At 37.6% G+C, this 26,121-nt stretch overlaps 4 protein-coding genes and 1 non-coding gene across 8 annotated transcripts; 2 read left to right on the forward strand and 3 right to left on the reverse strand.

The window, feature by feature from the left end:
* The first annotated feature begins 211 nt into the window (after positions 1–211).
* Positions 212–7,673, forward strand: LOC100805463 (probable ubiquitin-conjugating enzyme E2 24). 2 transcript variants are annotated; one of them, XM_014765804.3, is made up of 9 exons: positions 212–624; positions 1,508–2,375; positions 2,709–4,159; positions 4,783–4,947; positions 5,238–5,663; positions 5,757–5,820; positions 6,366–6,505; positions 6,668–6,979; positions 7,137–7,673. In XM_014765804.3, the coding sequence occupies exons 3-9, from the start codon at positions 2,720–2,722 to the stop codon at positions 7,380–7,382; spliced, it is 2,793 nt and encodes a 930-aa protein (XP_014621290.1). In that variant the 5' UTR covers positions 212–624; positions 1,508–2,375; positions 2,709–2,719; the 3' UTR covers positions 7,383–7,673. The 2 variants fall into 2 exon arrangements, with proteins under 2 accessions (XP_014621290.1, XP_003543046.1); XM_003542998.5 differs by having other exon boundaries at positions 4,816–4,947.
* A 1,322-nt stretch (positions 7,674–8,995) lies between these two features.
* On the forward strand, positions 8,996–11,457 carry LOC100786009 (uncharacterized). The gene is made up of 4 exons (XM_006595350.1): positions 8,996–9,165; positions 9,326–9,928; positions 10,033–10,529; positions 10,604–11,457. The coding sequence occupies exons 1-4, from the start codon at positions 8,996–8,998 to the stop codon at positions 11,455–11,457; spliced, it is 2,124 nt and encodes a 707-aa protein (XP_006595413.1).
* Positions 11,458–12,789: 1,332 nt separating this feature from the next.
* Positions 12,790–19,466, reverse strand: LOC100786527 (callose synthase 11). Of its 3 annotated transcripts, XM_041008325.1 has the most exons (4): positions 13,929–19,465; positions 13,519–13,644; positions 13,033–13,096; positions 12,790–12,948 (listed from the first exon to the last, which is right to left on the reverse strand). In XM_041008325.1, the coding sequence occupies exon 1, from the start codon at positions 19,259–19,261 to the stop codon at positions 13,943–13,945; it is 5,319 nt and encodes a 1,772-aa protein (XP_040864259.1). In that variant the 5' UTR covers positions 19,262–19,465; the 3' UTR covers positions 12,790–12,948; positions 13,033–13,096; positions 13,519–13,644; positions 13,929–13,942. The 3 variants fall into 3 exon arrangements, with proteins under 3 accessions (XP_040864259.1, XP_040864260.1, XP_040864258.1); XM_041008326.1 differs by having other exon boundaries at positions 12,790–13,096; positions 13,519–13,710; positions 13,929–19,466; XM_041008324.1 differs by having other exon boundaries at positions 12,790–13,096.
* On the reverse strand, positions 16,215–16,293 carry LOC112998951 (small nucleolar RNA J33). Its single transcript, XR_003264130.1, has one exon. It is a non-coding gene; the product is annotated as a small nucleolar RNA J33 (small nucleolar RNA).
* Positions 19,467–20,956: 1,490 nt separating the features above from the next.
* On the reverse strand, positions 20,957–24,636 carry LOC100806524 (probable 2-carboxy-D-arabinitol-1-phosphatase). The gene is made up of 7 exons (XM_003543000.5): positions 24,428–24,636; positions 23,396–23,553; positions 23,019–23,138; positions 22,835–22,934; positions 22,214–22,353; positions 22,059–22,138; positions 20,957–21,414 (listed from the first exon to the last, which is right to left on the reverse strand). The coding sequence occupies exons 1-7, from the start codon at positions 24,555–24,557 to the stop codon at positions 21,288–21,290; spliced, it is 855 nt and encodes a 284-aa protein (XP_003543048.1). The 5' UTR covers positions 24,558–24,636; the 3' UTR covers positions 20,957–21,287.
* Positions 24,637–26,121: the final 1,485 nt, after the last annotated feature.

Genomic DNA, 26,121 nt, shown 5'->3' on the forward strand with positions numbered 1-26,121 from the left:
ATGGTTCTGTTTTTCTAATTTTTTGGTAAACTATAAATAAAAACAAATAAACTGATCGGGTTTAATTCAATTCATTCCGAGTCCGTCGAAATTTTAATTTTACTTACTTTATTCTAGAACGAATATTTTTTAATTTAATTACCCCAATCGTACATGTCAAAAAGTGTAGCTTATTTTGTACAACAGTATCTGTGTCTGACACTGTTGGGTATATTTTGTTTTTGGCCAAGGGTTCAATTTCAATCAATTAATAAGCACCCTCTATTGGTTAAAACAAAAAGGGCACAACAAGTACCACCTAAGTCTAAAGTAGTTCCCACATCCTCTGAATTAGAGCATTTCACAAGAGAAAGTGTGCAATTGCATGTCTTGTCCCTGAAAAATGGTTCCAAAATTCGGTGGTGGAGTGGATGATGGAGGAACTGGGCGTGGAACTAGGCCTATCTGAACATCAACCTCCTTTTGAAACTGAAACCAACTTTTTGGGAGTCACCTTCTTTCAACTTGTTATGTTCAGGATTGTGTTTCTTCATTTCGGAGTTTAGAGTCATGAAGTTTCTTGGTCTTGGGTCTTCTATAACTGTGAGATAGATCATGTGTCCAACCTTCTCTGTGGTTCAAATGGTACAGTCCCTTGCCTCTTCAAACTCACCTTTTTTTTCCTTGTTATTCTCGGGGTGGATTTACTTATTTTTATTGTGGTTATGATGAATTTATTCATCCTAATTTTGGAATTTTTTTTTTTTTTGTATTTGATTGTGTTGGATTTGATATTGTTGTTTTTCATGGAACACGATTGAGTTAATCAATTAGAAGAACTTTCATGTTCTGAAGGAATGTTTCATATTGTTTTTCCAACAAAGGAAAGCAATAAAGTTGAGGTTTATTTGATTGCCAGAAATTAATTATTGTTTGGTGGACCATGGATGGTAAATATCATTTTTTCTGTGGATAAGTTTGATAGCCTTATTTCTCTCCATGTCTCTTCCAAAGACCAATTAGATACTGTGGGAATTGAACCTTTTTCAATTAGTATTTTTTTTGGAATAAAATTAGATATGCAGAGGAATTGGACCTTTTTCAATAATTTTTTTTTTTGAAAAAAACATGATATGCAGAAAATCTATGGGTTGCGTGCAATGGCAGCCTTAGCTTTTGACTTTTTTTGTTGGATGCTAGTAGTAGAATAGATTTTGTGCTTCAGCAGCAATACTAACTTGCACGCATCCTTATATAGTTATATGTATGGAACGAATGTTCAGAAAATCATTAGTTATCATTTTCTAAAATAATTTCTACTCTTATTTAGTCTAAACAAAATGACCCCTTTAGAGTTCATTAATTTAATCCAAGTCTCATTTTTTTCTTGCCTCGTGAATTAGGACGATATATTTAAAAAATGTTGCCATCTTAACTATTATAATTGCTATCTCACTATTTGGATGTTTCCATTTTCTTTGTATATGAAAGTGGTTGAAGAAAGTATTGATTAGTCTACTTGTTGCAGGTTGAAAAGAAATGATCTTGTAATAGATGCTACTTTGGCTTCTGGCAATGGCAAGTGAGTTTCAAGTTGGAAGTTCTTTCAGACGGGTGATCGAATAACAGCCCCTTGTTGTAATCAAGGAGCAGAGAATGTGTGTTAATTGGTTTTTACTGTTGAAAAGCATTCCTGATAGACCAGACCTGTTGTGTTCGGCTTCATCGTGGGCAAATCTCCTTTGGCAGTATAGCTTCTATGTTCCAATCTTGGAAGAGGCAAATTTATAACTATCTGAAACTCATTTATGTTTAAAGGTTCAACACTTTAACTGTATTTGGGCAACTCTCCTTTGGCAAAAGTTACTTTATTTCCTTTGGTTGAATTCCTGGCAGTAAAAATATATGTGAAAAAAAAATTCTGCCATCTTCCATAAAAAAATTATTACCATTCTGAGGTTATTCCACTAGGAACTCCTCACTTTCCACCAGGGCAAATCTACTTTGGCATTACTTCCAAGGTTTTTCTTCCAGAAAAACACAAAAAAATCATCTGATAGTCAAATAGTTGTAGTTTCTTGGTACTTGTTTTGGGAAGCTTTCACAAGAGGTTCTTTCTCTGGAAATTCCCGTTCAACTGGGCAAATCTCCTTTGGCATTTTGGAGTCTTTGAGTGACTCCTTTTATCCTATCAGGCAAATATCCTTTGCCATTAACTTTCCTGTTTCATTAGTCAAGATATATTGTTAATAAACTGGCTTACTATCTGTGACAAACATCAGTATCAATCAGACACATTTTGCATTGTACACAAATATCCTTTGAAGTCAATATCCATACATCTGTTGTGGACCTCAATACCCCCTGGATTTCAATGCTTCTATTTGCTTGAGAAGGTAAGGATACTCTTAAATCCCTATTTATTGTTAATATTCCTTGTTAAAATTTTGTTGTCTAAACTTACCATACTTACTCTAGGTTTTGCTCAATAACGAAATGATATTACTAACAATTTTCTCAGTTATAGATCATTAGTAAAATTGAGAGTTTAAAATAAAATCTACATCTTATTACTGACTGCTGATTAATGTTGATTCCATCTATTTCTCAGTCTGGTCAGAATTTCGGTTGATATTGACTAACAACTCTACTCTTTGCTTGTTGTGTTATGAAGTTAGGTATTTTATTGGAATCATTTTATTGATGTTACCATGAACACATTATGACAGGCATCTAGTAGATGGATGCTCACATGACTGATTTGGATTGGGAGACTTTCAGTGACGGCAGCAGCAGTGAGGATCAAGAGGATATTGATTTTCAATATGGTAGACAAGCTCGGAGCATATTATCAAGTTTAGAGGAAAGCATTGGGAGGATAGATGATTTTCTCTCATTTGAGAGGGCATTTGTCCATGGGGATGTGGTCTGCACCTCCTCAAATCCATCCGGACAGATGGGGAGGGTCACAAGTCTTGATGTGTTGGTGGACTTGGAAAATGTTCAAGGAAAGAAATTGAAAAATGTGAACTCCAAGAAACTTGTGAAGATTCGCTCCATTTCAGAAGGTGATTGTGTAATTAAGGGGCCATGGATTGGCCGGGTTCAGAGGGTAGTAGACAGAGTGACTATATTGTTTGATGATGGAACTAAATGTGAGGTCATTACCTTGGAAAAAGATAAGCTCTTACCACTGACTCATAATTTTCTTGAAGATTCACAATATCCATACTATCCCGGGCAGAGAGTAAAGGTTAATACCTCCACAGCTTCTAAACCAGCTAGATGGCTGGGTGGCACCTGGAAAGACAATCATGATGAAGGAACTGTTTGTGCTGTGGAAGCAGGTTTGGTGTATGTTAATTGGCTTGCCTCTGTTCTTTTGGGTTCCAATTTTAATGTGAGTGTTCCTCCATGCTGGCAAGATTCCAAAAACTTGACCTTGTTGTCCTGTTTTTCACATACAAATTGGCAACTTGGTGACTGGTGCATGCTCCCAGTTGTGGATCAAAAGGAACAGATTATTCAAGATGCATCTACCTGTGATCCTTATAATGAGCAGGGTATGGCTAGAGGATATAAGAGAAGAAATCTTAACATTGGGGAATTATTTCTAATTGAAAAGATAAAGACCAAAGTTGATGTTGTTTGGCAAAATGGTGAACATACTTTGGGATTGGATCCACACAACTTAGTCCCAGTGAATGTCATAAACACTCATGAATTTTGGCCCCAGCAGTTTGTGCTGGAAAAAGGTGCTTCCGATGATCCTCTTAAGCCTAGCAATCAAAGATGGGGTGTTGTTCTTTCCATGGATGCAAAAGAGCATACTGTAAAGGTACACTGGAGAACTGTTCCCACATCTGAGACAGATAATTTAGCTGGAGACACAATGATTGAAACTGTGAGTGCCTATGAACTTGTCGAGCACCCAGATTACTCCTGTTGTTTTGGTGATATTGTGTTCAAGGAGGCTCAAAAACAGCTTGGCTACCAAGCTGATAAAGATAATGCGAAGTCAGTGACTGACTTGAATGTGGAAGTTCCTCTGATAAACTGGGACCAAATCAGTCATCCGAATAAGTATGCAGATAACAGTTACCTCTCCTGCATTGGCAATGTTACTGGTTTTGAAGATGGTGACATGGAGGTGAAATGGGCTACTGGTTTAACAACCAAGGTATGACTTAAATTTTTATGTACTCAATATGTTGTAGTTAATGATGCTAATGGCTATGTATGATGTAGAACTTATATGAGGTCAACTCTTCCCATATCTGCAATTTCTAGATGAACAGTTTTATATATAATGATAGATCCAATCAGTTTAGTGATTCCCTCCTCTCCTCCATCTTCCTTGTACCTGGAACTGTGTGGCTGTGTTGTCTGAGGTATAAAATCTTTCTTGGCTGAAAAGAGGGTTTGTTTGTAGCAGCTGTTTGGTGTACTTAAGGATGGTTTAAAATGATCCTTTCCATTCTTTTGGGATACAAAAGAAAATTCTTTCCTTTCTTTATCAAAATCTAGATTTAGTAATAATTGGTAAATAACTACAAGTTATGACACTAAACTTGGACTACATCATACTTATATGATAATTCTGCTGAACTTAGACTGCAACTATATTAGTCACTCAAGAACAATTCTTTCTTATGTTCTATTGTAACTGCAACAACATTAGTCACATAAGAACAATTCTTTCTTACGTTCTATTGTAACTGAAGCAATAGTAGTCTTTTAAGAACACTTCTTTCTTAGGTTCTACTGTAATTTATACACTATTTTGTTGCCCTACATCTACAGGAGGTCATTACAAGTTTATTTGTGCCCCTACAGGTTGCACCTTATGAAATTTTTCGAATTGATAAGCACGAAGGTTCAACTGCAACCCCTGTTTCTTATGAAGCAAATGTTGAGGAGTTGACTCAAGAGATGATTGTAAGTCAACCATCAGACAAGAAGGGAAAGGTGAGGGCAATAACTTCTCTGTGTCTTATATCTATGTACATCCATATGTGCATAATGTTTATGCTTGTATAGTAATCAAATATTTATGAGGATTATTTATCAGGACATTGAAATACTGAGGATTCATCTTCGAAATTATAGTGAAAAGACATGTAGTTAATAGCAAGAGAAAAATAAAATAGAACTTTCAAACTCTTCTTCAAAATTATGGATCGTTTTCGATGAGATTATAATTGTTGAGTTTATCACTGATTGTCTAGTCATAAACTGAATATCACTTTGATGATTAGGGCTTGTTAGATTGTGATGGCTATAGAGATAATTGTGAGCATCCAGGAGAAAGTAGTTCCTCTTCCCTTCCACAAGCTGCCTTTGAACTTTTCTCCAGTATTAAGGCCAGCATATTCAAAACACTTGGTGTAACATCACTTTCTGGCAAATTCTGCCCAGTCCCTACGTTTGAAGAGGGAAATGAATCTGGTTGTCTTGATAAGAAAGATTTGGACACTTGTGGCCCTGAATCTGAATCACATCCAGTGAGCAAGATGCAGTCTTCTGGAGACATTTGTGAAGTTATTAGGACTCATAAGAGGAATGATTTTCCAGTTTCTTTAGACAACAAAAACAGTTTAGATCAGTTGAAGCAGTTTGATGTAATTGATAATTGCTCAGATCACCACTTTATTCAAGAGGGGAAAGGATTGACATCATCTCAGGTCAGAAATCGGAACATCATCACTAACAGTGACATTATACATACATTGGAAGCATTGGGGCTAAAAAATTTTCCTATTTTTGTTCCTTTGTAGTTTAAAAAGGGTTGGGTGAAGAAGGTACAACAAGAATGGAGCATCCTGGAGAAAAATCTTCCTGGTGCACACTTCTTCTTATTTATTTTGAGCCATATTATTTTATATGCTTTGGAGCATATATTGTTATACAATGGCTAAAATCAGGCTACAAAATTATATATGCATTGCAGCAGTTGCAGGTCCCTGTCCATATAGCCCTGTCAATATATGGACAGGGATCGATCCTGCTTTAATTCCTTTAGCCATTTTAATCTGGAAGGAAAACACTGAAGATTATATTAGAGACAAGTTTCAATTTTAGGAAGACCAGGACCCTTATATTGTGTAGATTACTGCAATATGGGAATTAAATTGGTGGCCGCTATAAAGATTAACCAAAAATCGTCAGAATTCTATCTTTTAGAAGTTGGAATCCATAAGTTTAACTGAATATAGTATGTAACTTTGTTAGCTTTGTTGGTCATTAAGATTTAATCTGCAACTGATCTGAAAATGAGTAGGTATTTACTAGTCAAAAATGAAAAAGGGACATCTCTTCATGTATACTGTAAATTTCCATCACGCCTTTCTGCAAAATTGACATACAATATTTATTTGCACAAACAGAAACTATTTATGTCCGTGTTTTTGAAGAAAGAATGGATCTCATGCGAGCAGCCATTGTTGGTGCATCAGGGACACCTTATCACGATGGCTTGTTTTTCTTTGATATATGTTTCCCTCCAGAGTATCCCAGCGAACCCCCTGTAAGCTTTGGAATGTAGTTTTGCGGTGCTTTTATAATTCTTTTCATTTACATGCATGTTAACTCCCTCCACTTAGTATTCAGCATCCTTACTAAGAAAGCTGCATATTTGTTTCTGAACCAGCTCTCATCCTGTCATTATGACATTTTTAATCCCATGCAGATGGTGCATTATAATTCCGGCGGGCTACGATTGAATCCTAATTTGTATGAGTCCGGGAAAGTCTGTCTGAGTCTCCTAAACACGTGGACTGGTACAGACACCGAAGTTTGGAACCCTGGAGCTTCCACAATTCTTCAAGTCCTTCTTTCTCTGCAGGCCCTTGTACTTAATGATAAGCCTTATTTCAATGAGGCTGGATATGATCAACAAATTGGTAGAGCCGAAGGGGAGAGAAACTCAGTGAGTTACAATGAAAATGCTTTCCTTGTCACCTGCAAATCCATTTTGTATCTATTAAGAAAGCCTCCCAAGGTAAAATGACCACTTCTCTCTACTTTAGTTTGCCTCTATATTATTATGACAATGACTAAATACCTATAGTTAATAGTTGAAAAGAAAATAGTGCCATCTTAATCTTTGAATATAGTTATATAGATGGAAATGTGACTAAAAACGACTCTTATTGCAGCATTTTGAGGCATTGGTGGAAGAGCACTTTAGACAATGCTCCAAACATATACTTTTGGCTTGTAAGGCATATCTTGAAGGAGCTCCTATAGGATGTGGTTTTGGTGGTGGAAAAGCTGAGCATGAAAACCAAAAGGGAACTTCTACTGGATTTAAAATAATGCTTGCTAAGCTCTTCCCAAAGCTAGTAGAGGCATTTTCTGACAAGGGAATCGATTGCAGCCAGTTTGCTGAGATGCAAAAGTAATTGTCTGTTCTACCTTGTTGTGAATAAGCCGTCCAGCTTTCTGTCAAGGATATTCAAACTTTATGTGTAATATTAATTTGTTTTCACTTATCTTGTATAATATCAAATGTGTGCTTGATAAAAAAATACCAATATCCTCTTGTAAACCACCACCCCCTCCCAAAATAAAAGAAGTGGTGAAGATGTATTGATAATAAAAATACCCTGTGGTATGTAATGTATCATATGTACTATGTAATGGCTTGAAGATGTGAGAATGTAAAATAAGAAGCACAGTGATTGGAGTGGTTTGCTTGAAGTGTCCTTTAATATGTTTGATGATGATTTTAAATGCGCTATGACTGCTAAAGAAGGGGTTAGGGAGTTTGGTGAAGGTATCACTGATCACTTGACTATAGCTATTTCTGTGGCTTTTGTCAGAATCTCTGTTTTTCTGATTTTCATTGATCGTGATATCATCTATATTATCAAAGAAATATTTACAGCCATAAATAGCACAATTATTCTAATTCCTATAATTAGGAAAATCTAATTATATACAATGAATACACATATTGCTAATTTAAATAGACAGATTATATTCAGCATAGGAAACATTAATCATAGGATCCCTTTCAAAGGAATGAAGAATGTTTCTTTCTAATATATATCACCTCGATTGGATATTGCGTGTAGCATAAGAGCCAGTTATGAGAAGACTGAACAACTAAACATATTACTTGGAACAGAAGGATTAAGAAGTAAACAAGTCATGGTAACAATCTTTTGCTTGGTTAAAATATGTGCAACGCGGTCTCTATTATTTTGATTAAAAATTATTAAAAAGTAAAAGCTACAAAACTACAAGTAGAGTTTTCATTAAATAAGTATAATGATTTTAATAGATTTCAATTATAGTAAAATGTGTTTAAAATAGTGTATTAAACAATATATTATTGGCATTTTTCCTTTAAATAATTCGCCACACTTTTCTCTCTCTCAAATATCTCTCAGATCTCGATCATATGTATTTTTTTTTATGGAAAATAATCTTATTCGAATAAGTAAAATCAGTGTTAGAGACAAAATTCAAGTCAATTTTATCAAAAGAAAAATAAAAAATAAGTTATAATATTAAAAAAAAAAAAAAGCCTAATAGATGCGACATGAGCTTGGCTGTCACCGCGTTCTGAAGTGCTCTGTCCTGTCTTCTACTTCTAAGTTCCAATTCACATTCTTCCTTTACACGTAAATCCCATTTTTGAAATTCTAAAACCCTAGAAATCGAATTCACCATCCAAATGTGACACGTAGATTCAGCAATGGGAACTCCATCATCGAACCCTCTCTTCATCTTCTTCCTTTTCTATTCCTCTGTATCACTTAATCCTTCAGATTTGACTTTCGAATCGACCTACGCTCGCCTCTGCAACCACCATGTCCCTGCACCGCCCTCTCGTTCCGCCGAAGGAACCTTCCCCGGCGTCGCCGACGAGCTCCGGTTCCAATTTGGCTACTTTGCCGGCGGCCACCGATTCTTCAACCGATCCGTCTCGATGAAGAACCGCGCGTCGTGACGCGTGACCTCCGTTCGCCGAAGCGCGAGCGACGGCGTGTTCGAATTACACGGGCGAATGCTTCTTCAGCAGCGAAGAGGAGCGACGCCGGCGCCGGGAAGGTCGCTCCGGCAGGTTTATCCGGGCCGGAGAGTGACGCATTGGGGAGTTTTGCAGTGGATGCGCGTTTCTCTGAGTGGATTTTGGTCGCGCTCTTCTGGTAACCTATGTATGTTCGGAATAGGATCGTCTCATGTTAACATGCAAAACGCTAATGTTGTTCTTAAGCTTCGTTACCCTAGAGATTTAAGCCTTTTGGATTGTTTGATAAGTGGAACACTAGAAAGTTTTGATGACAAGAATAATTTGCAATATTTTGAACCTATTTCGATATTGGCTTTGTCTCAGTTCGAATTACAGGTTTACAATAGCTGGGAATGAAAAGGATAATGGTTGTGGAAGTGGATCTGATGGGGAGGGTTTGTCCCTTAGAAACTTAAGCCAAGGTGCTTGCACTACTTTTCTTGGACACACGGATAAGTTTGAATTGGAATATGGGAGTCACTGTGGTAATGGTAGTTGCAATCCTGTTGGTGGTAGTGGTGGAGAATTGCCTGATTTAATGCTGCTTCATGCCACTCAATGTGCGGAGAGGCAGAAGGTTCAGATGCTATTGGGTTTTCCCGAATCCAGCTACCAGGATGCTGTGTTTCCGTTTCATCCAAATACGACATTGGTTTCTGAGGGGATGTGGGATGAGAAGGAGAATCAACTATGTGCGGTTGCATGCTGGATCTTGAACTTCACTGAATCTTCGGTTAATCCTTATGTTGGAGATTGCAAGATTAGGCTCAGTTTCAGGTTTCCTGCAGTTTTATCTTTGAGGAACAGGAGTACGGTTTTGGGGCAGATTTGGAGTGACAAAGTGGTTGGTGAATCTGGGTACTTTAGGAAGGTTGGATTTCAGGGTTCATCAAGGGTATCAAAAAGCCTCCAAGGTTTCCAATACAAGTATGCTGATACTGAGAGGGTGAGAAAATCTTGTGCGGAAAAGATGAATGCTAAAGGGAAGGGAAATACTATCCGGATGGATATTCTTCTGATATGGCATTTAGCATGTTAGTGACAAACAGCAGAAGGCAAGTAGCTCCAGGACACTCATCGCCACTATTTGTCGGTGATCAAATTCATAGTGGACAGTCATATGGGGTTCCATTTGTGTTGACAACAGGAAATCCGAAAGCACGTGGTATTCAAACAGATAATTTGTTGAATGTCAGCTATACAATAAGCTTTAATTCCCCTGCTGATTTCAAGTTTGGCAGAGGAGTCTCATCAACCAAAGTCAAAATTGGGGCTGAAGGAATTTACAATAGGAATACTGGAGTTTTGTGTATGATAGGATGTCAGCATTTGAGGTCAACAGACAAAATACTGATAAAGAATGAGACTCTGGACTGTGAATTCATGGTTAATGTTCAGTTTCCTCCATTGAATGCAAAAGGAGGTGAATCTCTTACAGGAACTATAGAAAGCACACGACAAATGTCAGACCCTTATTATTTTGATCCCCTTCAGTTGTCTTCATATTCCATTTACAGAAACCAAGCAGGTCTTCCATTTGGAGAATGGATTTTGAGTTAATTATGGTATTGGTATCAAACACACTTGTTTGTGTGTTTGTAGGATTGCAACTTCTCCATGAGAAAAAGCACCCGGATGTCCTTCCTTACATTTCTGTTGTGATGCTCACTGTTATTACTCTAGGACACATGATTCCCCTGATATTGAACTTTGAAGCTTTATTCATGGGGAACGACAGCGTGCAGAATACTTTTCTTGGTAGTGGAGGCTGGCTTGAAGTGAATGAGGTAGTCCTGAGGATGGTGACAATGGTAGCCTTTCTTCTTGAGTTGTGCCTTGTACAATTGATCTGGTCCTCAAGACAGGGTGAGGGAAGCCATCCTGGTCTGTGGGGTTCTGAAAAAAAAGTTCTTTATATCACTTTACCATTGTACATTGGTGGTGGACTGACTGCTTGGTTGGTGCACATATGGAAGACTTCTCACCAAAAAAGATTTAGACCATTCCAACTTTCACGCCACAAGTTTAGGCTTCCTCGAGAACATTTTTACCGACCTCCTTCCCTCTGGGAAGACTTTAAATGTTATGCCGGTTGGCTCCTGGATGGTTTTCTGCTCCCACAGATTCTGCTTAACATAATATTTAACTCAGATGGGAAACCTCTAGCATCTTCCTTTTATGTTGGGACAACCATTGTTCGTATACTGCCCCATGCATACGATCTTTATAGAGCCCACAGTTCGGCATGGTACCTTGATTTATCATATATATATGCAAACCATAGAATGGATTTTTATTCCACAGCCTGGGACATCATAATCCCTAGTGGTGGTATTTTGTTTGCTCTCCTTGTATACTTTCAGCAGAGATTTGGTAGTCGGTGCATTCTTCCAAAGAGGTTCAGAGAAAGTACTGCTTATGAGAAAGTACCTGTTATTGGCAATGACGATTTATGATGCATTGACTGCATTTTGTAAAATGATTTTTATCCTCCAACATTTTTTATTTAGTTTTGGAAGGCATAAATTGCAATAGAAGAAAGGTATACACTGCAGGATATAGCAGTAGAGGAGGATTTTACCCATATAACGAAACCGCGTGCAACCTCCTTTGAGAGACACCTATAGATCATCTTTTTCTTGCGGAATTTTTTTGGAGAGAAAAACACATGCTGAGCAGATGAGGACTTGTTATTATTTCTGTTTAGATTACACAACTTTTGACCAAACAATTTTACGAGACAATACAAATTCCTTGATTGCTTGGTTAATCCCAAAGTAAAGCTCTACTACTATTGATGAAAAGGAGAAAAAAAGCAGTGGTGTTAGTTGACAGTTCCCATAGCTAACACTAATTATGAATCATTCACACCTAGTTTTTTAATTACCATGATATTGGTACAGAATATTCACTTAGTTTTCAATAATTTTAATTGTTCTTTATCCTACAAATTAAATCTACCTAGCTAAATCATCTTACAGGTATTTTATTATTACGAGAGAATCACTATGGATCCTATGTCTTGTGTTAATGGTGCAAGAGCTTTCTTCTATTGAATACTATACCGAATATCTTGTTATCAAATTGAGCTGACTCATCATCCCGAAAAGAAATATTAAAAAGGCAGACTTCTGCCGAAAATTAAAACAATCAAGGAAAAAATTCTATGTAAAACTAGTCGATAATAACCAAAAATTGGGGAATCTCTAGGGAGCTAAATAAAGGCATAATTTTAAAATAACCTTTTAGTTTAAAAAATAATTAAAATGTCACGTCAGTATAAAAATTGCATATTATATCTCAATTAAAAATTATCTTAAATGTAACTTTTAATTATTACAAAAATTAATGCTTATTATACATGACACTTTATAATTAAAAAATAATATACAAATTTTTTACACATTGTCAATGTATAATTAAAAAATAATATACTTTTTTGGGGTAAGCTTGTAATTATTGTAAAATATTGAATCTAACTCAAACCTACTTAAGAATTCTGAACTCAGTTCTACTTAGAACAATGAAAAGTTAATTATTACTAAATAAAAATATTAAATTATTATTTTTGTGAAAATGAGTTCTTACTTAAAGGCAAATCTTTATAGTAACTTGAATTAATTGAAGAAAAAGAGTAACAAGTGTTTTTATCATAGTGATTTAGGTGATTTTCCAATTTGTAAAATTCAAATTCAAAATATGCAAGGCAAAATTTTTATAGTGTTCATGCGTGCAGGATTCATGGCATTGGCAGTTGTTCAACAAAAGGTGCATGCTGATAAACAATGTTAAGCCTAAAATAACGTTGATTCAGTGGCAATGTCGTGTTGGTTAGAGTAGGTTGCACTACATATGAACAGAGGATGTACATTAAGTCAATTGTCAATGACAGACACAGGCAAAACATCTGCTGATAATCCTCCAATACTAAACTAGAGATTCACAACCTGTGTAGCAGGAAAATTACAAGACAAATCAGAGACTTCTTCCTTGATAGATTATGTCAATGGGAATAACCTAAAATTAAATACCAAAATTTGAGCCACCAGTGTCACTGAGAGAAAGCTAAACCTTTACGTTTTCACATTGAATAACCTGAGAATAAATACCAAAATTTGAATTAGAAATATAAAAAAATTATCAAGAACAAAACTATGATTAATAAGGCAATGGTATAAGAATGATAGAGATACTAATATATCGGAGCTTTACATATTAACATTAACATTCATAGCTTTAGGTAATATATAAGGCAAGTGCATATTTTTATCCAACTTCTTTCACAAATATTTGCAGCATGCTAGAAAATTAAAAAAAAAAATACTATATAGCAATTAGCAAAGAGAAAATTTGGATGACCCCAAAATGGACAATTTTTTCAAACCCTAAATAAAACATTGACCTTGTTAAAACAATAAACGTGTGATTCATCAACATTTAAAGAGTTACAGTAAACGCTTTAACGAAAATTGTGTGGAAATTAAGAAACAACTATTTTGCTTTTGATATTTACATACATGGATTTAATTGTAGGCATCCATTTGCCATGGCAATTTAACGAGCTTTGAATCCATTAGTGGTCCTCAACCTTGTGTTAGAAACTGGTAACTTGTACTGATCCACTATCAAGTTGATACTACTACCTGGAAAAATACAGAAACGCATCTCTCAGCATCTAGGCATAGTAGCCCTTTGGTTTTAGATGAGACCTGCACATGCATATTATATTACGAATGCATGGCTTAGCTCAGTAGCAAACTGTTTCAAGGAGCAACTTCCTAATCTCTACACACTATAGTAAATTGTAGTTTACTTGGTAAAATTCAGCTTCAGTGTAATTAATTACTTAGCAACGACAAATATCATGAAGTCTTCATATTCAATTAATGGTCTATACATATTATAAAGAACATGATGTGAAAGTTACCTCCAATTACCATCTTAAACAGACTTCTTGCCACTAACTATTCGAGATATCTGGAGACCCCTGCTGAAAGCTTCATTAAAGAGAATCCTAGTTTGCATTGATTGAAATCCAGGTAACCATGATACAATTGCCATTGGAGCCATAACAATAACCCCAAACAGCAAATCATATAGACGAGCCAAGGAAACAACAGTTTCCCACACTTTAGTTGTCTGCAGAAAAGGCCTAAGCACCAGGGCGATTGAAATCATTCCCCATCCTGTTGGAACGAATGCCAAGAAGCTTGACAGAAGATCAATAAATTTTAAATGGGCGAACTCCAGTAGGAGGAAAAGTACAAGAACTGTGATTACAATCACAAGAAGCTGAACTAATCGATAATATAAGTGCTCCTTTGTAGCAAATTTATCCCGGGCATATGCCATGATGATATAAATGGCAACAATCACAACCATGACTATCCAAGACAGCAAGTAAACAGCTATACTATTATTTCCACCTGCAATACCCAGCTGATAAACAATGCCATACTGAAAGAAGAAGAATCGAAGGTTTAAAATGATTTCCAACAGCTTCCCCCATATACCGGTTGTTTTTAAATGGTCTTGCTCCTCATACCACCATGTTTCCCAGCTATGTTCTGCCTTTTTGAAGGGACCACCAGGATACCATATCCAATTTATAAAATCTTCAAAGTCATATACAGTCTTCAACCAATCAAACCCAGAGGGATTGAAGACAAAAGGAGACATTATCCATGAAACTACAAGAAACCAACTTGAGATTGTCATAGCTATGTACACAAAAGTATCCCTAGCCAAAGGACTATGAGCAGCATACACAATTAAAATAATCCCAAGTTCAATACCCTTCGCAAAATGGCTTCGAGCATATAGTCGATAGTTCTCAGCAAAACTCTTGTGTGCCACAACGAAACCACGACCTGTTGCTCGGTACTTGGCACCACCATGAAGTATAGTCCGACCAAAGAAATGTGTGCGAGTTCCCAAAGAGAATGTGTAAAATAGTGATGCAAGCTGCAACTGCATTGTCAAGAAGTCCCAAAGAGCTGGAAGGAACCCATGCTCAAGAGAGTTTTCGAAAATCATTGGGAGCGCAGTGAAGATACCAACCTGGATAGCAAACTGCTGATTTAGGACTGCACCAAGGGCTTTATTGTTGGTAGCATTTTTCAAGGCTGCATGTTCAATACCACTGAGAGCCATATAAAGGCGGCCCCAAAGGAAGGCATAAACCATCAGTACAATAACCATGGAGTTAAAGTAAAATCCTATGGTTGTGTAGAACACTGAAAGCATGCGAAAGAAGTCTAATCTATGGCCTAGCCGGTACACATCTCTGCTCAGGACCTGCTCACCATTCCCACTAGCAACCTTGGCCTCAAACATGGATATCTGATTCAAACCAACATCTCTTCCTTTGCCTACCTGTATATATTCGTGATGTGTCACATTGCCACCTCGCAGGGTACAATTGAAACCGGCAAAAATATCTTCGCTGATATTGATCACTCTGGAGGCCTTGCTGACTCCACCCCGACCCAAGAACCAGAATCTGTCAAACACGTCCGGATGACCATAGTGCATTCGTACTTTCAAAGGGTTTGCCAGAACACGCTGACCCAGTGTCACAAAACTTGTGTCTTGAGCTGACATGAACCATGCAAGTGAGGAAACAGATCCTGTGAAGATATTTTCTCGGACCCCCAAAATGGTTGGTTTCTTAATACCATAGTATGCATTGAACTCCTCCAACAGATTCCGCATTTTGAGAGCCTCCTCAAAATAATTGTCTTGATTCATATCAATGGTCTGGACTGCATCACCCCGTGTAAAGATTATGGCATGATTCTGATTTTCCGGTTTCCCTTCTCCAAGTTTTAAAGGACCAGGCAACCTGATCCGATAAATCTCAACCTCACTCTGCAACTGCTGATCATACTTCACAAGAACGGAGTAATATTCAGTCCCCTCCCTCCCTAAAGAAACCTCATCAACATACGCCACTCGAAGTGCCTCGTTGTTTTGCATCAAATACAATATCTCGTCCGCACGGGGATTCTTGTCTGCCTTGTGGCGCCCATACATTTGACATGCCACCACATACGTGAACTTCATCAGTGCACTCCCATATTCATGTCCCTTGAATAACATGGACACACTGCTATCTGCCGGCCTGAGATTTGTCTGTAAAGATGAAGGTCCGTTTGAGGGTAGGCCATTTAAGCTGCTGTTTTGGTTCATTGAACCATGTTCTGATCCCTGTCTTACATCCATCTCAGATGCTGAATCAAGGAATGCAAGCATCTTAAGGGCCCTATAATAATACATCATCCCCCTAACCGTGCGAGACAATGTTTGTCCTCTATGGGATACCCAAAGGCGGAGATCCCGGGCCTTTTCTGTAGTCCAGAAGTCCTCCTCATCTTTCAACCCTTCTCTATGCATCCTTTCCATAAAATTTTTCCATTCATCTTCATAAATCTTCTGCAGATAAAACAAAGTAGTAATACCATCCTCATTCTCCTTTCGGAGAGCCTCTTTGCCATACAATACTTCCTCATCATAATATGGGGTCAAAACACTGAAAGCCATCATTTTTTCAACATAGGGAGCACGGGGAATGTTCATAAACAAAGAATTGGTAAAGAAAGCAATTCGTCGTCGTGCCTCGAGATTCAATGGGACATTGTGCATTGAGTCTCTTGAAGTAAGAATTGTGTGCAATCGTCTGAGCTGCTCAGTAAAGACTGCATCTCCAGCATCAGGAAACTTCACAGCATTCTCAAAGATGAGTCCTTCATCAGCTGTTGAACTTCGTCGTGCCAGACCTTCTTCACGTAGCTGGATGATGGTCCTCTTCACTTTTGGGAACTCTCGAACAAAAAGTTCATACAAAGCTTGCAACAAATTTACAGCCTTATTCATATCTCTCTCTGGTTGTATCAAAAGCTGAACAAATTCACTCACCTTACCATGTATCTGTGGTAGCCGAGACATCTTGTATGCTTCTGTTAACTTCCCCGTCTGAATGTAGCTGTCTATGACCCCGAATATATTAGTCATAATGGAATACTCTTCTTTTTCAGCTTTAAGAACCTTGGGAAACAAATATTTAACACTATCATAAGCTTCAATGACAGCACACCGGCGATACTCATTCTTGCATATTTTCAACCAAAGTGACCAGTCAGACTCATTTTCCAGCTCTTTGGCCTGACTGACAGCAAGCAGCAGCTCATTACAGAGAAGGGAACACGGCCATCGAATAACCCTAATATTCCAGCAATTTGGCGGCAGTTTCAAGAGCTCAAGTTCTCGATCGCTGATGATATCTTCCTCCCTGAAAGTTATCATAATCTCATTCCATATTAAGGCAAACCTGGTAGCATCCACTTGGCTTGATTCAATCTTATTGAAGGGCTGACCAAGTCCATATCGCAGTTTCAACCTGTGGATGGCATCACGAAGCTTCTTTAACAGTGTAGCTTGCTGACTTAGCAGCTTCTCCTCTGGCATCAGATTGAACTGCATTGCACTGGCAAAGAACTGAAATCTAAGTCTGAGTTGTGTCACATTCCGAATTTCACCCAAATGCGAGAACAAACCAATTGCCGCGCCATAAAAGGCAGAGAAAATTGAATACCATATCTGCAAATCCATTAAGTATACCAGCACAACAGGTACCCATAGCAAGACAACTGCTACCCTGTTGGTGTTGTTGAAAAACTCGTGCCATTTATAACGAATGTTCTTAAGATTCAAAAGAGCCTTTGTTGGAGCAACTAGAGGCTCGATCTGAAATAAATAACTGAATGAAAACTTCGAAGCTAATACTGCTACCCAGAAAACAGTATACTTTACATTATCTATTAGCGCTTGTCTCACACCCCGACCCACAAAAATCCGGGTATGAAACCACCATGTCAACAAGTATACTATTTTCCAGTCTGATTCCTCAATGACATTCCGCAACCATGGCACCACGAACAGCACCAACGCCAACAGCTCCGGGATAAGAAAGAAAAGGACAACTTTAAGAAATGTATAAATCCTCTGATTGGCCGCATCAGACCAGATTGGCCTAGAACCCTTCTCAATCCAAATCATTCCATAAAAGACCGAAAACAAAACAGTCCACATTATGGCAGCCATGCTCTTCAGCGCCATCCTCACTCCAAGCCACCTGGTCTCTCTAGTAACCAAGCTATACTGAGTCCCGGCATCAAGCACCGATTGAAGAAACCTCAGAGCACTCCAAGTGATAAACACAGTCAACATCTTGACCTGCACATCCCTTTTCTCCAACGCCTCCCATGGATAAGTGGTACCCTCCCAAGCAACAATAATGGCAGCCTGAAAGAACAAAATCAGCATCACCCAGAGCCTATCAAAACTCTTATAAACATTCCAAAACGACCTCTGCTCCACAAACCCCGTCTTCCCCACCCTCTTCTCCTTCGGCGTGGTACCGAAAAAATTACATTCAAAATTCAAAGGCCACCCGAGTCTCTTCAAACACCTCCTACTCCAGAAATACTCATTAATGTCATCATAATTTCTCCACGCAGAGTGCGGAGCCTTTCCATTTCTGCTACTATCAACCTCAACCTTAATAGTATTATAAATAGGCATAATCACAGACTTCAAAAACCCTAATTCACCAGAAACCGTAGGCATATAAGGACGACCAGTATCAGGATCACCGTGTTCATCTATAACATGATTAAGCTCCTTCGCCATGAAATGATAAATATAACAAAGACACTCGGGAGTGAAACGAAGGTTACCGGCCTCTCCCCAAACCAGAAGATAAAGCGACACGTACAGCAACTCGCGCCGAAGATCCGTTGGGTCGCGGCGGCGCGAGAGAAGCACGTTCGACTTCAGGCCGAGGAACGAGCACCACGCGGAGTAGTTGTGGAGGAGCTTTCGCCGGAACCGCCGCAGCACGCCGGCGTCGAGCGCGTCGACGATCACCGGCGGCGGCTCGAGGCGCATCTGCGAGTTCGCGAGGTGGAGAACCAGGTGCTCCCTCTGGTTCCGCGCGTTGTCCAGTTGGAAGCCGAAGAGTAACCGGAGCCAGTCCAGAAGGTCCATCTCCGGTTCCCACCGCATGAACTGGTGCTTCGGGAGGTCGCCGACGGTGCGAAGAGCCGCCGCGGCGGCGCGCACCTCCGGGTACCGGAGCGACGGATGGTCCGTGAAGAGGTCATGCACGGGGATAATGTTGAAGACGGAGTTCAGCGGAGGCGGCCGCGGCAGGTTGGTGGCGCCGCCGCGCGCGGCGACGGGTCGCTGTCTTAAATTCATGGTAACGGAAATGACAACGTTAAGGGTTAAACGGTTAGTTGCTAACTAAAGCGTTTTTTAAGGCATTGAGTTAGCAGCGTTTTTTTCATTTTCTCTGGAATTTGTCGTTGTGAGCTAGTTTCACTCTATTTTTTTGCTATGGCGGAAGCAGGAACTGCGAAGAAAGTGTCTGGGAGTGGAGAGGAGGAGATGCAAACTTACACGAAAAAGAACTGAAACTTTTGATCTCCACTGTGTAGCTTTTTTGCTCTACGCGCTGGGGATCAGGGTGTAACCCACGCTCCAATGATAGTGGCTTTTGAAGAGGGGTTTTAACTTTTAAGTGGATGAAGAAACGGTTATATTTGGAGAATTATATGGTAGTAATAAGCAGTTAATTTTACCATGAAACGACAACGCGCGTGGGTTTTGAGGGTCCCGCACGGGGTTTAGGGACCGTTTGTGATGATGAATAAACGACGGCTCTGATCGGTGTGACGCTGGGTGCGTGGGGATTTGATGTCGTAATTTTGAATTTTTTAATCTAATATAACAAAGATGATGTATAAAATTGTACTTATTTATCTATGTTGCTGTACACCGGCACGTGCAGCACGTGTTGCTTCAGGCCAAATGGCTTGTTTTGTGTCCTTATCTGGGATATGCTACCACTTTCACTTGCTTTAAGATAATCATTATTTCAAGTTTGGTCTTATTAATCAGATTCAAAAGGCATCTCACACCTTTTAAGTAATTTCTTTTGTTTTTTATTCTTACGGAATTTCCTTGTTTCTTCTTTAGTTGAGTTGAGGGTCCAACACAACTCATCTTATTTGTATACTTAATTAGGCAACAAAAAATATATAGTAGTAGACTAGCAGTATAAGATATCGTCAGGATTTAGAAATATACGATTCTTCAAACACACTTTGGTCACGTATACTGTTAATTAAATAAACCCAAATTCTTATGCCATGCAAGGCCAGAGCAGAACAAGGTAAAGCTCCTCCCTCCAAATCTGATTATTGGTATGGTTGATGAGTGGGCAACTCAGGACGCACGAAAGCATATAAACCCTACAACCCATTGTGTTCTATTCCTAAGGCTTTGTCTCATTCTCATGCACATGCTTGTAGCAGTGCGCATAATGCAAACATTGTTTTGAGTTGGCCCACATGCTCTAATTTAACGGGAAAATTACATTTATTGAATAGCCGCAACCACGAATGGAATTCCATGCCTAAAATATAACATTCCCCACACTTACTAAATCTAAAACAGCTGTGCTCTACTTACCTTACCCGCACGGCAATACTAACACCAGCACCCAGGATTATTCTCGACAAGAGATTATAAATACAGGACAAACGTAGGACGACTGATTATAAAACTAAAAGACAAAAAATATTAGAATGCGGAAAAATGTATTCTCTTATTATTTTAAAATGCATTCTCATATGGTTTCTAATAAAACCTAGCAAGACCCTTAAAATAAATTGTAGACATTCAATCATTATAAATATCATCCACCACCCTCATCAATAAATCTTCATTATTACCCGCACTGCAAAACAAACGTTGCTTGCAGACTTATTTTGATCCCTAACAAGATATTCATACAAGTATACATAAATCTTCATGTAAAATAAATTATAGTACAACATTAAACAATATATTTATCATAAAAAGAATGATGAGTTTGCTCACGACACGGCATCAAACAATATTTATTTATTAAAAAATGACAAGATTGAACAAACTCAGTACAAATCCCGTAACTAATTTGCATAAATTATAGTAGTACTTTAATTTCTCCGTTTCTAAATATCTATATCAAAGGGAGAGAGGGCTATGTCAAATCCCCCTGCTATAAAAGCATTGGACGAACCTGCTAAATAGTTGGACCCCCCCCCCACTTGCCAAAGATTCGGAAGTTCATATAATTAAAACGAAAATTCCACATCAAATCTTCACTGGTGCTGTTCCATGGTATATTTCAATCAACTATAAAAACAACAATTGTTGTCTTCCTCGATGTAACTTTGCACTAGCCAGGATAGACATGATCACTGTACATATGAGCCGTCATATTTAAAGCCTCAAGCATTGCTTCTCCTCTGACATTGAAGTTGAACACACATATCCCACCATTGTTAATATCAATAGAACGAAACCTGAATATTATGACCAATGTCAAAATGTCAACTGCTAGATATGGCAGCAAGAGGTCTTATTGACATTAATTTCAAGCACGCTAATTTAAATTTAAAGTAGTCAAAAAGAAGTGATAAGTTTCAACCATTCAATCAATCATTAACTTCTGTAGCCCATTCCAGACTATTAACTGAGACAATAATTAACAAAATGGAAAGAGGGCTGTTGAAATCCACACATTAGATGCAGGAGTGGAAACAACACCTGATAAGTTCATCTTTTGACTTGCAACATGCATTACAATCAACAGCAATACCATAACAAAATTGTCAATACTATCAAGTTATCCATCCTAAAAAAGATATGGAAGTATCTATCAAAGCTAAACGCTTGGCATTTCTTTTAACTAGGGGAATAGCCAGTAATATTAAAATGAATAAATAATTCATGCACTCACAATGTAAAAGTTGTTTACACTGTCAACAATTATTACCTTGACTTTTATAATAATTATTGTACAAATGATTATTTCTAATCGGTTGCAAATGTAAAACTTTTACACTGATGGTGCAGGTTTAGACTCAATTAAAACCAAAGTACATTTTTTCATTAAGTAGGCCCAATATCAGTTTAAATATTTAATTGCATAACCAGCAATTCTTACCTCTCTGGGCCCAGGCCTAAAGCAGTGCAAGTTAATGCCCTCAATATGGATTTGTGAGTCACAACCAGAAAGCTTTCTCCCTGAATAATAAGATAAATCTTGTTGGAAGAAAACATTAATTGGGAAACAAAGTAGCAACTACAAAGAAATCTTACAGGTGACAACAACATCTCCTTCCAACAATCTTTTGCAGCTTTCCAGAGATCTCGTACCGGATATCTACCATTCATGAGAAAATTGGCTGGATCTTCTCTCCAGATTGTATACTCTTTGGGATATATTTGCATAGCATCCACTGCCTCCAAATTAGGAACGTACTGATTTAGTTTAATTATAAAGAATGGTGGGAATGATACAGATAGAACAGTGATATAAAATGAAAACATATCAACACTCAGTAGCATTAACTTTAACAAGTGAAGTTATTTTTTCTATCAAAAACTAAAAAATTTAACTGCCAATAATGATAATAAGATAATAATCAATTGAAGCATCTCAACAGTCAACACTAAAGTGACAAATGCAATGTATGATATGGATTTGACTACTCAAAAGTAAGAAAGTGTGTAAACTGACTAAGGTGCATCCACTCGATTTAAAGTGGACTAAGTTTATGAGGGTATTCAATTCAAATCATGGGTGGATATACCATTACTTTTACTTTTACCTTACTTTAGACATGCCAAATCCATATCCCTATAATATAAAACTAAAGCCACAAACATGTAAAAAGATGCTCGTTCAGAATTTTTCAAGTTGGGCAGAGGCAGTCTCACCATTTTTCATGCCTTCAAGGTGATAGAGAGATATCTCTTTAAGCGAATCAAGATAAACCAATGGATTTTCCCTCCATTGCCATATAATTTCAGCCGTTTGCTACACCAAACACCCCCAACCATTTCAATAAAATGATGATCAGTATTGGCAAGCATGAGAATTATAATTTCACTAGCCCCTAACCTTGGCACGAGATATTGGACTTGCAAAACACTGGTCAAAGTATATATTTTCCAAGGCTTTTTTGCACCTTTTTGCTTGCTCTTCCCCAACTTCAGTTAATACAGACAAATCTGAGCTTCCCTGAACACATATGATCAATTTAATGACAGTGGATGGCATATGCAGTAAATGATGTTGAATGTGAAACATCTAAATATCAAACAAAAACTTCAGTGAGTTCAGTCCTAAGAAACAAGGGTATGCGATTTTTTGAACAGCTCTCGGTAAAGTTCAAATGATCAACAAGGCATTTCAGAATGAGAACATAACGGAGAGAAAAACTATCCCTGCATTTACAAACCGAGCCCCCAAACCCCATAATAAAGTAGAATGCAAACCTGAATCCTACTTTCTGAATTCCAAGTGCTAAGACCGTGCCTTAAAAGAGTCACTTTCTTTGGTGAAGAGATTAACTCATTTGTTAGTGATGTTGTTGCTTTTGAGAAATCATAGGCACCACCAGTTACAGACAAATCAATACTAGTTGGAAGCTTATCTGCATGAAGGCACCAGAAAATCAACTTTAATACAAGTTGGAGTAAATGTCTACAAAGTTTTCTGTGGATAATTTAGACACACACTAAATATCATAGAGTTTTTGACAGTTAATTCTAGAATGAAAGACCAATCAAAGAAATCAAACTTGTAAATGTACAAAACCACTTCTTGAGTCAGATCTGCCAAAGCAAATATTTTCAACTGAAAATCTACAGGTGGATCATTAACACTATACTATGGTACATGAAGGTGGAATTCATCGAGTAGCCTGGTGAAATATTATAATACTGCACACATCGAATCAAATGTCAACTAGCAAAGAAAAATTGAGTCCTGGAATTTCTGCCCAAAACACTGTTTAGTGGCTTAAACCACTATTGGGCAACCTGCATGACTCAATATCCTAATTTAGAAACTACAAACTATGAATGTGACCATTCTGAATAGTATTCCTTTATAGATGGCTCTCTGGGCCTCTCCTTCACCCTCTTTTGCCTCACACTACTAAGCTTGTGGAGTTGGCATGAGCCATTGAGTTATAACTTATAACAAATACAACTTGAAGAAATACAGGCAGAATAACTATAAAAAAATATATAAAAAATACCCTTTTTCCTCCTAAGCACACATAAGTAGAATATAATAATTTGAGGAAACAAAAAATAAACACGGGCCTGTTCCTACTTCCTATCCTATAATAGAAATGTGAGCAACAGCCAAATAACAGAAAGAAGAAGAAAAATCCGAAGTATCCATCCACGGGCAAGAATAAAACTTGGCAATGACCCACCATCCATGGACCTGTTTGTTTGGTGGGTTTTCATTAATTAGCAAAGTGGATGAGAGAAGTTAATACATAATTGATCATTGACCTGGGGAAAGCTCTGAAGTAGAAGAAGCAGAGCAGCAGCGAATGCGGGGAAGAGTGCGTCGTGAGGATGTCCGAAGTGGCCATGGCTTAGGGGAAGGTTTGGTCAACAAGACAATCCCACAAGTGCCCATTTTCCCTCAACTGACACAGGCTGAGGTTGTGGTTCTTGTTTCCTGCTCGAGCTAATAGCGTCACTCTCTAATCTCTACTTATCTATGCTCAACAACTTTTTCTTCATCTCTTCCTTCTACACTTTTTTTTTTTCCATCAATAAACAATGCAGGCCAGCAGGCCCAAACATAGAAGGACTCCTAAGAGTGGCCCAATAGCACACACTTGAAAACACAAGTGCACAGTCCGAGGAGAAAGGATCCGGCGTGGAAAGTCAAGATACCATGATGTAACAAAGACTAATCTAAGGTTAAAAAAATTGTGCATTATACACAAATTTACATACTTGACCACCGTAGCATCCTTCCTATATCAATATATTTTACTCTAATGTGTTATATGTTTAGTTTGAGCCTATGCTATGAACGCATAATGAATGAGAGGTTCTAAATTTAATTAAGGAGTTACTTAACAAAAACAAATGTTTTTATGTGAAGTAAGAGCGTTTAAAGGAGCTCCAAGAATGTTTACAAGAGAGGTCAAATCTACAAAAGACCAGAAGAAGAAGGGAGCCTGATCATATACATGTCATTTTTCTTAGATCAATCTGCTGGTTAATTCTGCCATAGGTACTTGCTCACGTATAGCAATTGATATACTTGCCCACTATGTATATAAGCCATATCAGTGAATGAATACAACAAATCTTTCACTCTTTGTAATTTTCTGTGAGTTCACTTCTTGATATAAATTTGATACAGATTTTAAATCGAATTCGATATTAAAATAAATGATGCATCCGTTATTCGGTTTCGAATCTGGAACAAATTTTGGACAGATTCAAATTCAAGCACAAAACCAAAAATTAAACAAATTTATAGTCTGTCCTAAATACTCAAATGTCTAACGAATTTAAAACAAAACATATATATTGGAAATTACATGTTTGACGTTGGTTACCATGATGGTTACATGGGTCTTTTCTCGTTGGTTATTAGTAGGTGTAGGTCCAAATGAGGAACACATTTTATCATGGTTTAAAACAAAAGAAGGGTTTCGACCTTGAAAAAGAAAAAGCTTTTGCCCCGCCCCTCCCCTAAATACAAAAGTAACAAAAGCACATTTTTTTCAAGATTCAGGTCACTTGCTTTTATTCAGTGAACCACACTTCGTAATTATTTTCATATCCATATCTTTATTGCTTTGCCATCTGTCACAATAAATATGTTTTCATAATCCGCGGGATATGTTACATGACGTGGGGTTATTGTGTTCTACTTTTTTATATCTCATTTTTTTAATGTGCCATTATTGGAATAACTTCTTTATTTTTTCATAAGTTCAAACTCTTAAACTTCAACAGAATGAAAATTAATTTATCCTAATTTTAAAAAATCTTAAAATTAAAAGTACTTTTTAATGAAAAATTCATAAATTTAAGCTTCTTACAAAAACTAAGTAGAGAAATTTATTAGAAACTTGAAAAAGTTAGAATTCAATCTAAAGTATTTTAAATTTGTCTTCTTCTCAAAAGGAAAAAAAACGGATTAAATGGATTGTTTTTTTTATAAAAAAAATAATTTT

The sequence above is a fragment of the Glycine max genome, chromosome 13 (assembly GCF_000004515.6).
Source record: "Glycine max cultivar Williams 82 chromosome 13, Glycine_max_v4.0, whole genome shotgun sequence".
NCBI lineage: Eukaryota > Viridiplantae > Streptophyta > Magnoliopsida > Fabales > Fabaceae > Glycine > Glycine max.

Bases quoted from the DNA above. Each gene is read 5' to 3' on its own strand.
- LOC100786009 (XM_006595350.1), top strand. From the start codon at position 8,996: ATGCTTCTTCAGCAGCGAAGAGGAGCGACGCCGGCGCCGGGAAGGTCG. The intron at 9,166-9,325 runs GTCTCATGTTAA...GCTTTGTCTCAG, and splicing joins TGTATGTTCGGAATAGGATC to TTCGAATTACAGGTTTACAA. The intron at 10,530-10,603 runs GTCTTCCATTTG...GTGTGTTTGTAG, and splicing joins CATTTACAGAAACCAAGCAG to GATTGCAACTTCTCCATGAG.
- LOC100806524 (XM_003543000.5), bottom strand. From the start codon at position 24,557: ATGGGCACTTGTGGGATTGTCTTGTTGACCAAACCTTCCCCTAAGCCA. The intron at 23,554-24,427 runs GTCAATGATCAA...GCCTTCATGCAG, and splicing joins TACTTCAGAGCTTTCCCCAG to ATAAGCTTCCAACTAGTATT. The intron at 22,354-22,834 runs GTGAGACTGCCT...ATTTGGAGGCAG, and splicing joins CCTTGAAGGCATGAAAAATG to TGGATGCTATGCAAATATAT.
- LOC100805463 (XM_014765804.3), top strand. From the start codon at position 2,720: ATGGATGCTCACATGACTGATTTGGATTGGGAGACTTTCAGTGACGGC. The intron at 5,821-6,365 runs GTGCACACTTCT...TTGCACAAACAG, and splicing joins CCTGGAGAAAAATCTTCCTG to AAACTATTTATGTCCGTGTT. The intron at 6,980-7,136 runs GTAAAATGACCA...CTCTTATTGCAG, and splicing joins TATTAAGAAAGCCTCCCAAG to CATTTTGAGGCATTGGTGGA.
- LOC100786527 (XM_041008326.1), bottom strand. From the start codon at position 19,261: ATGAATTTAAGACAGCGACCCGTCGCCGCGCGCGGCGGCGCCACCAAC.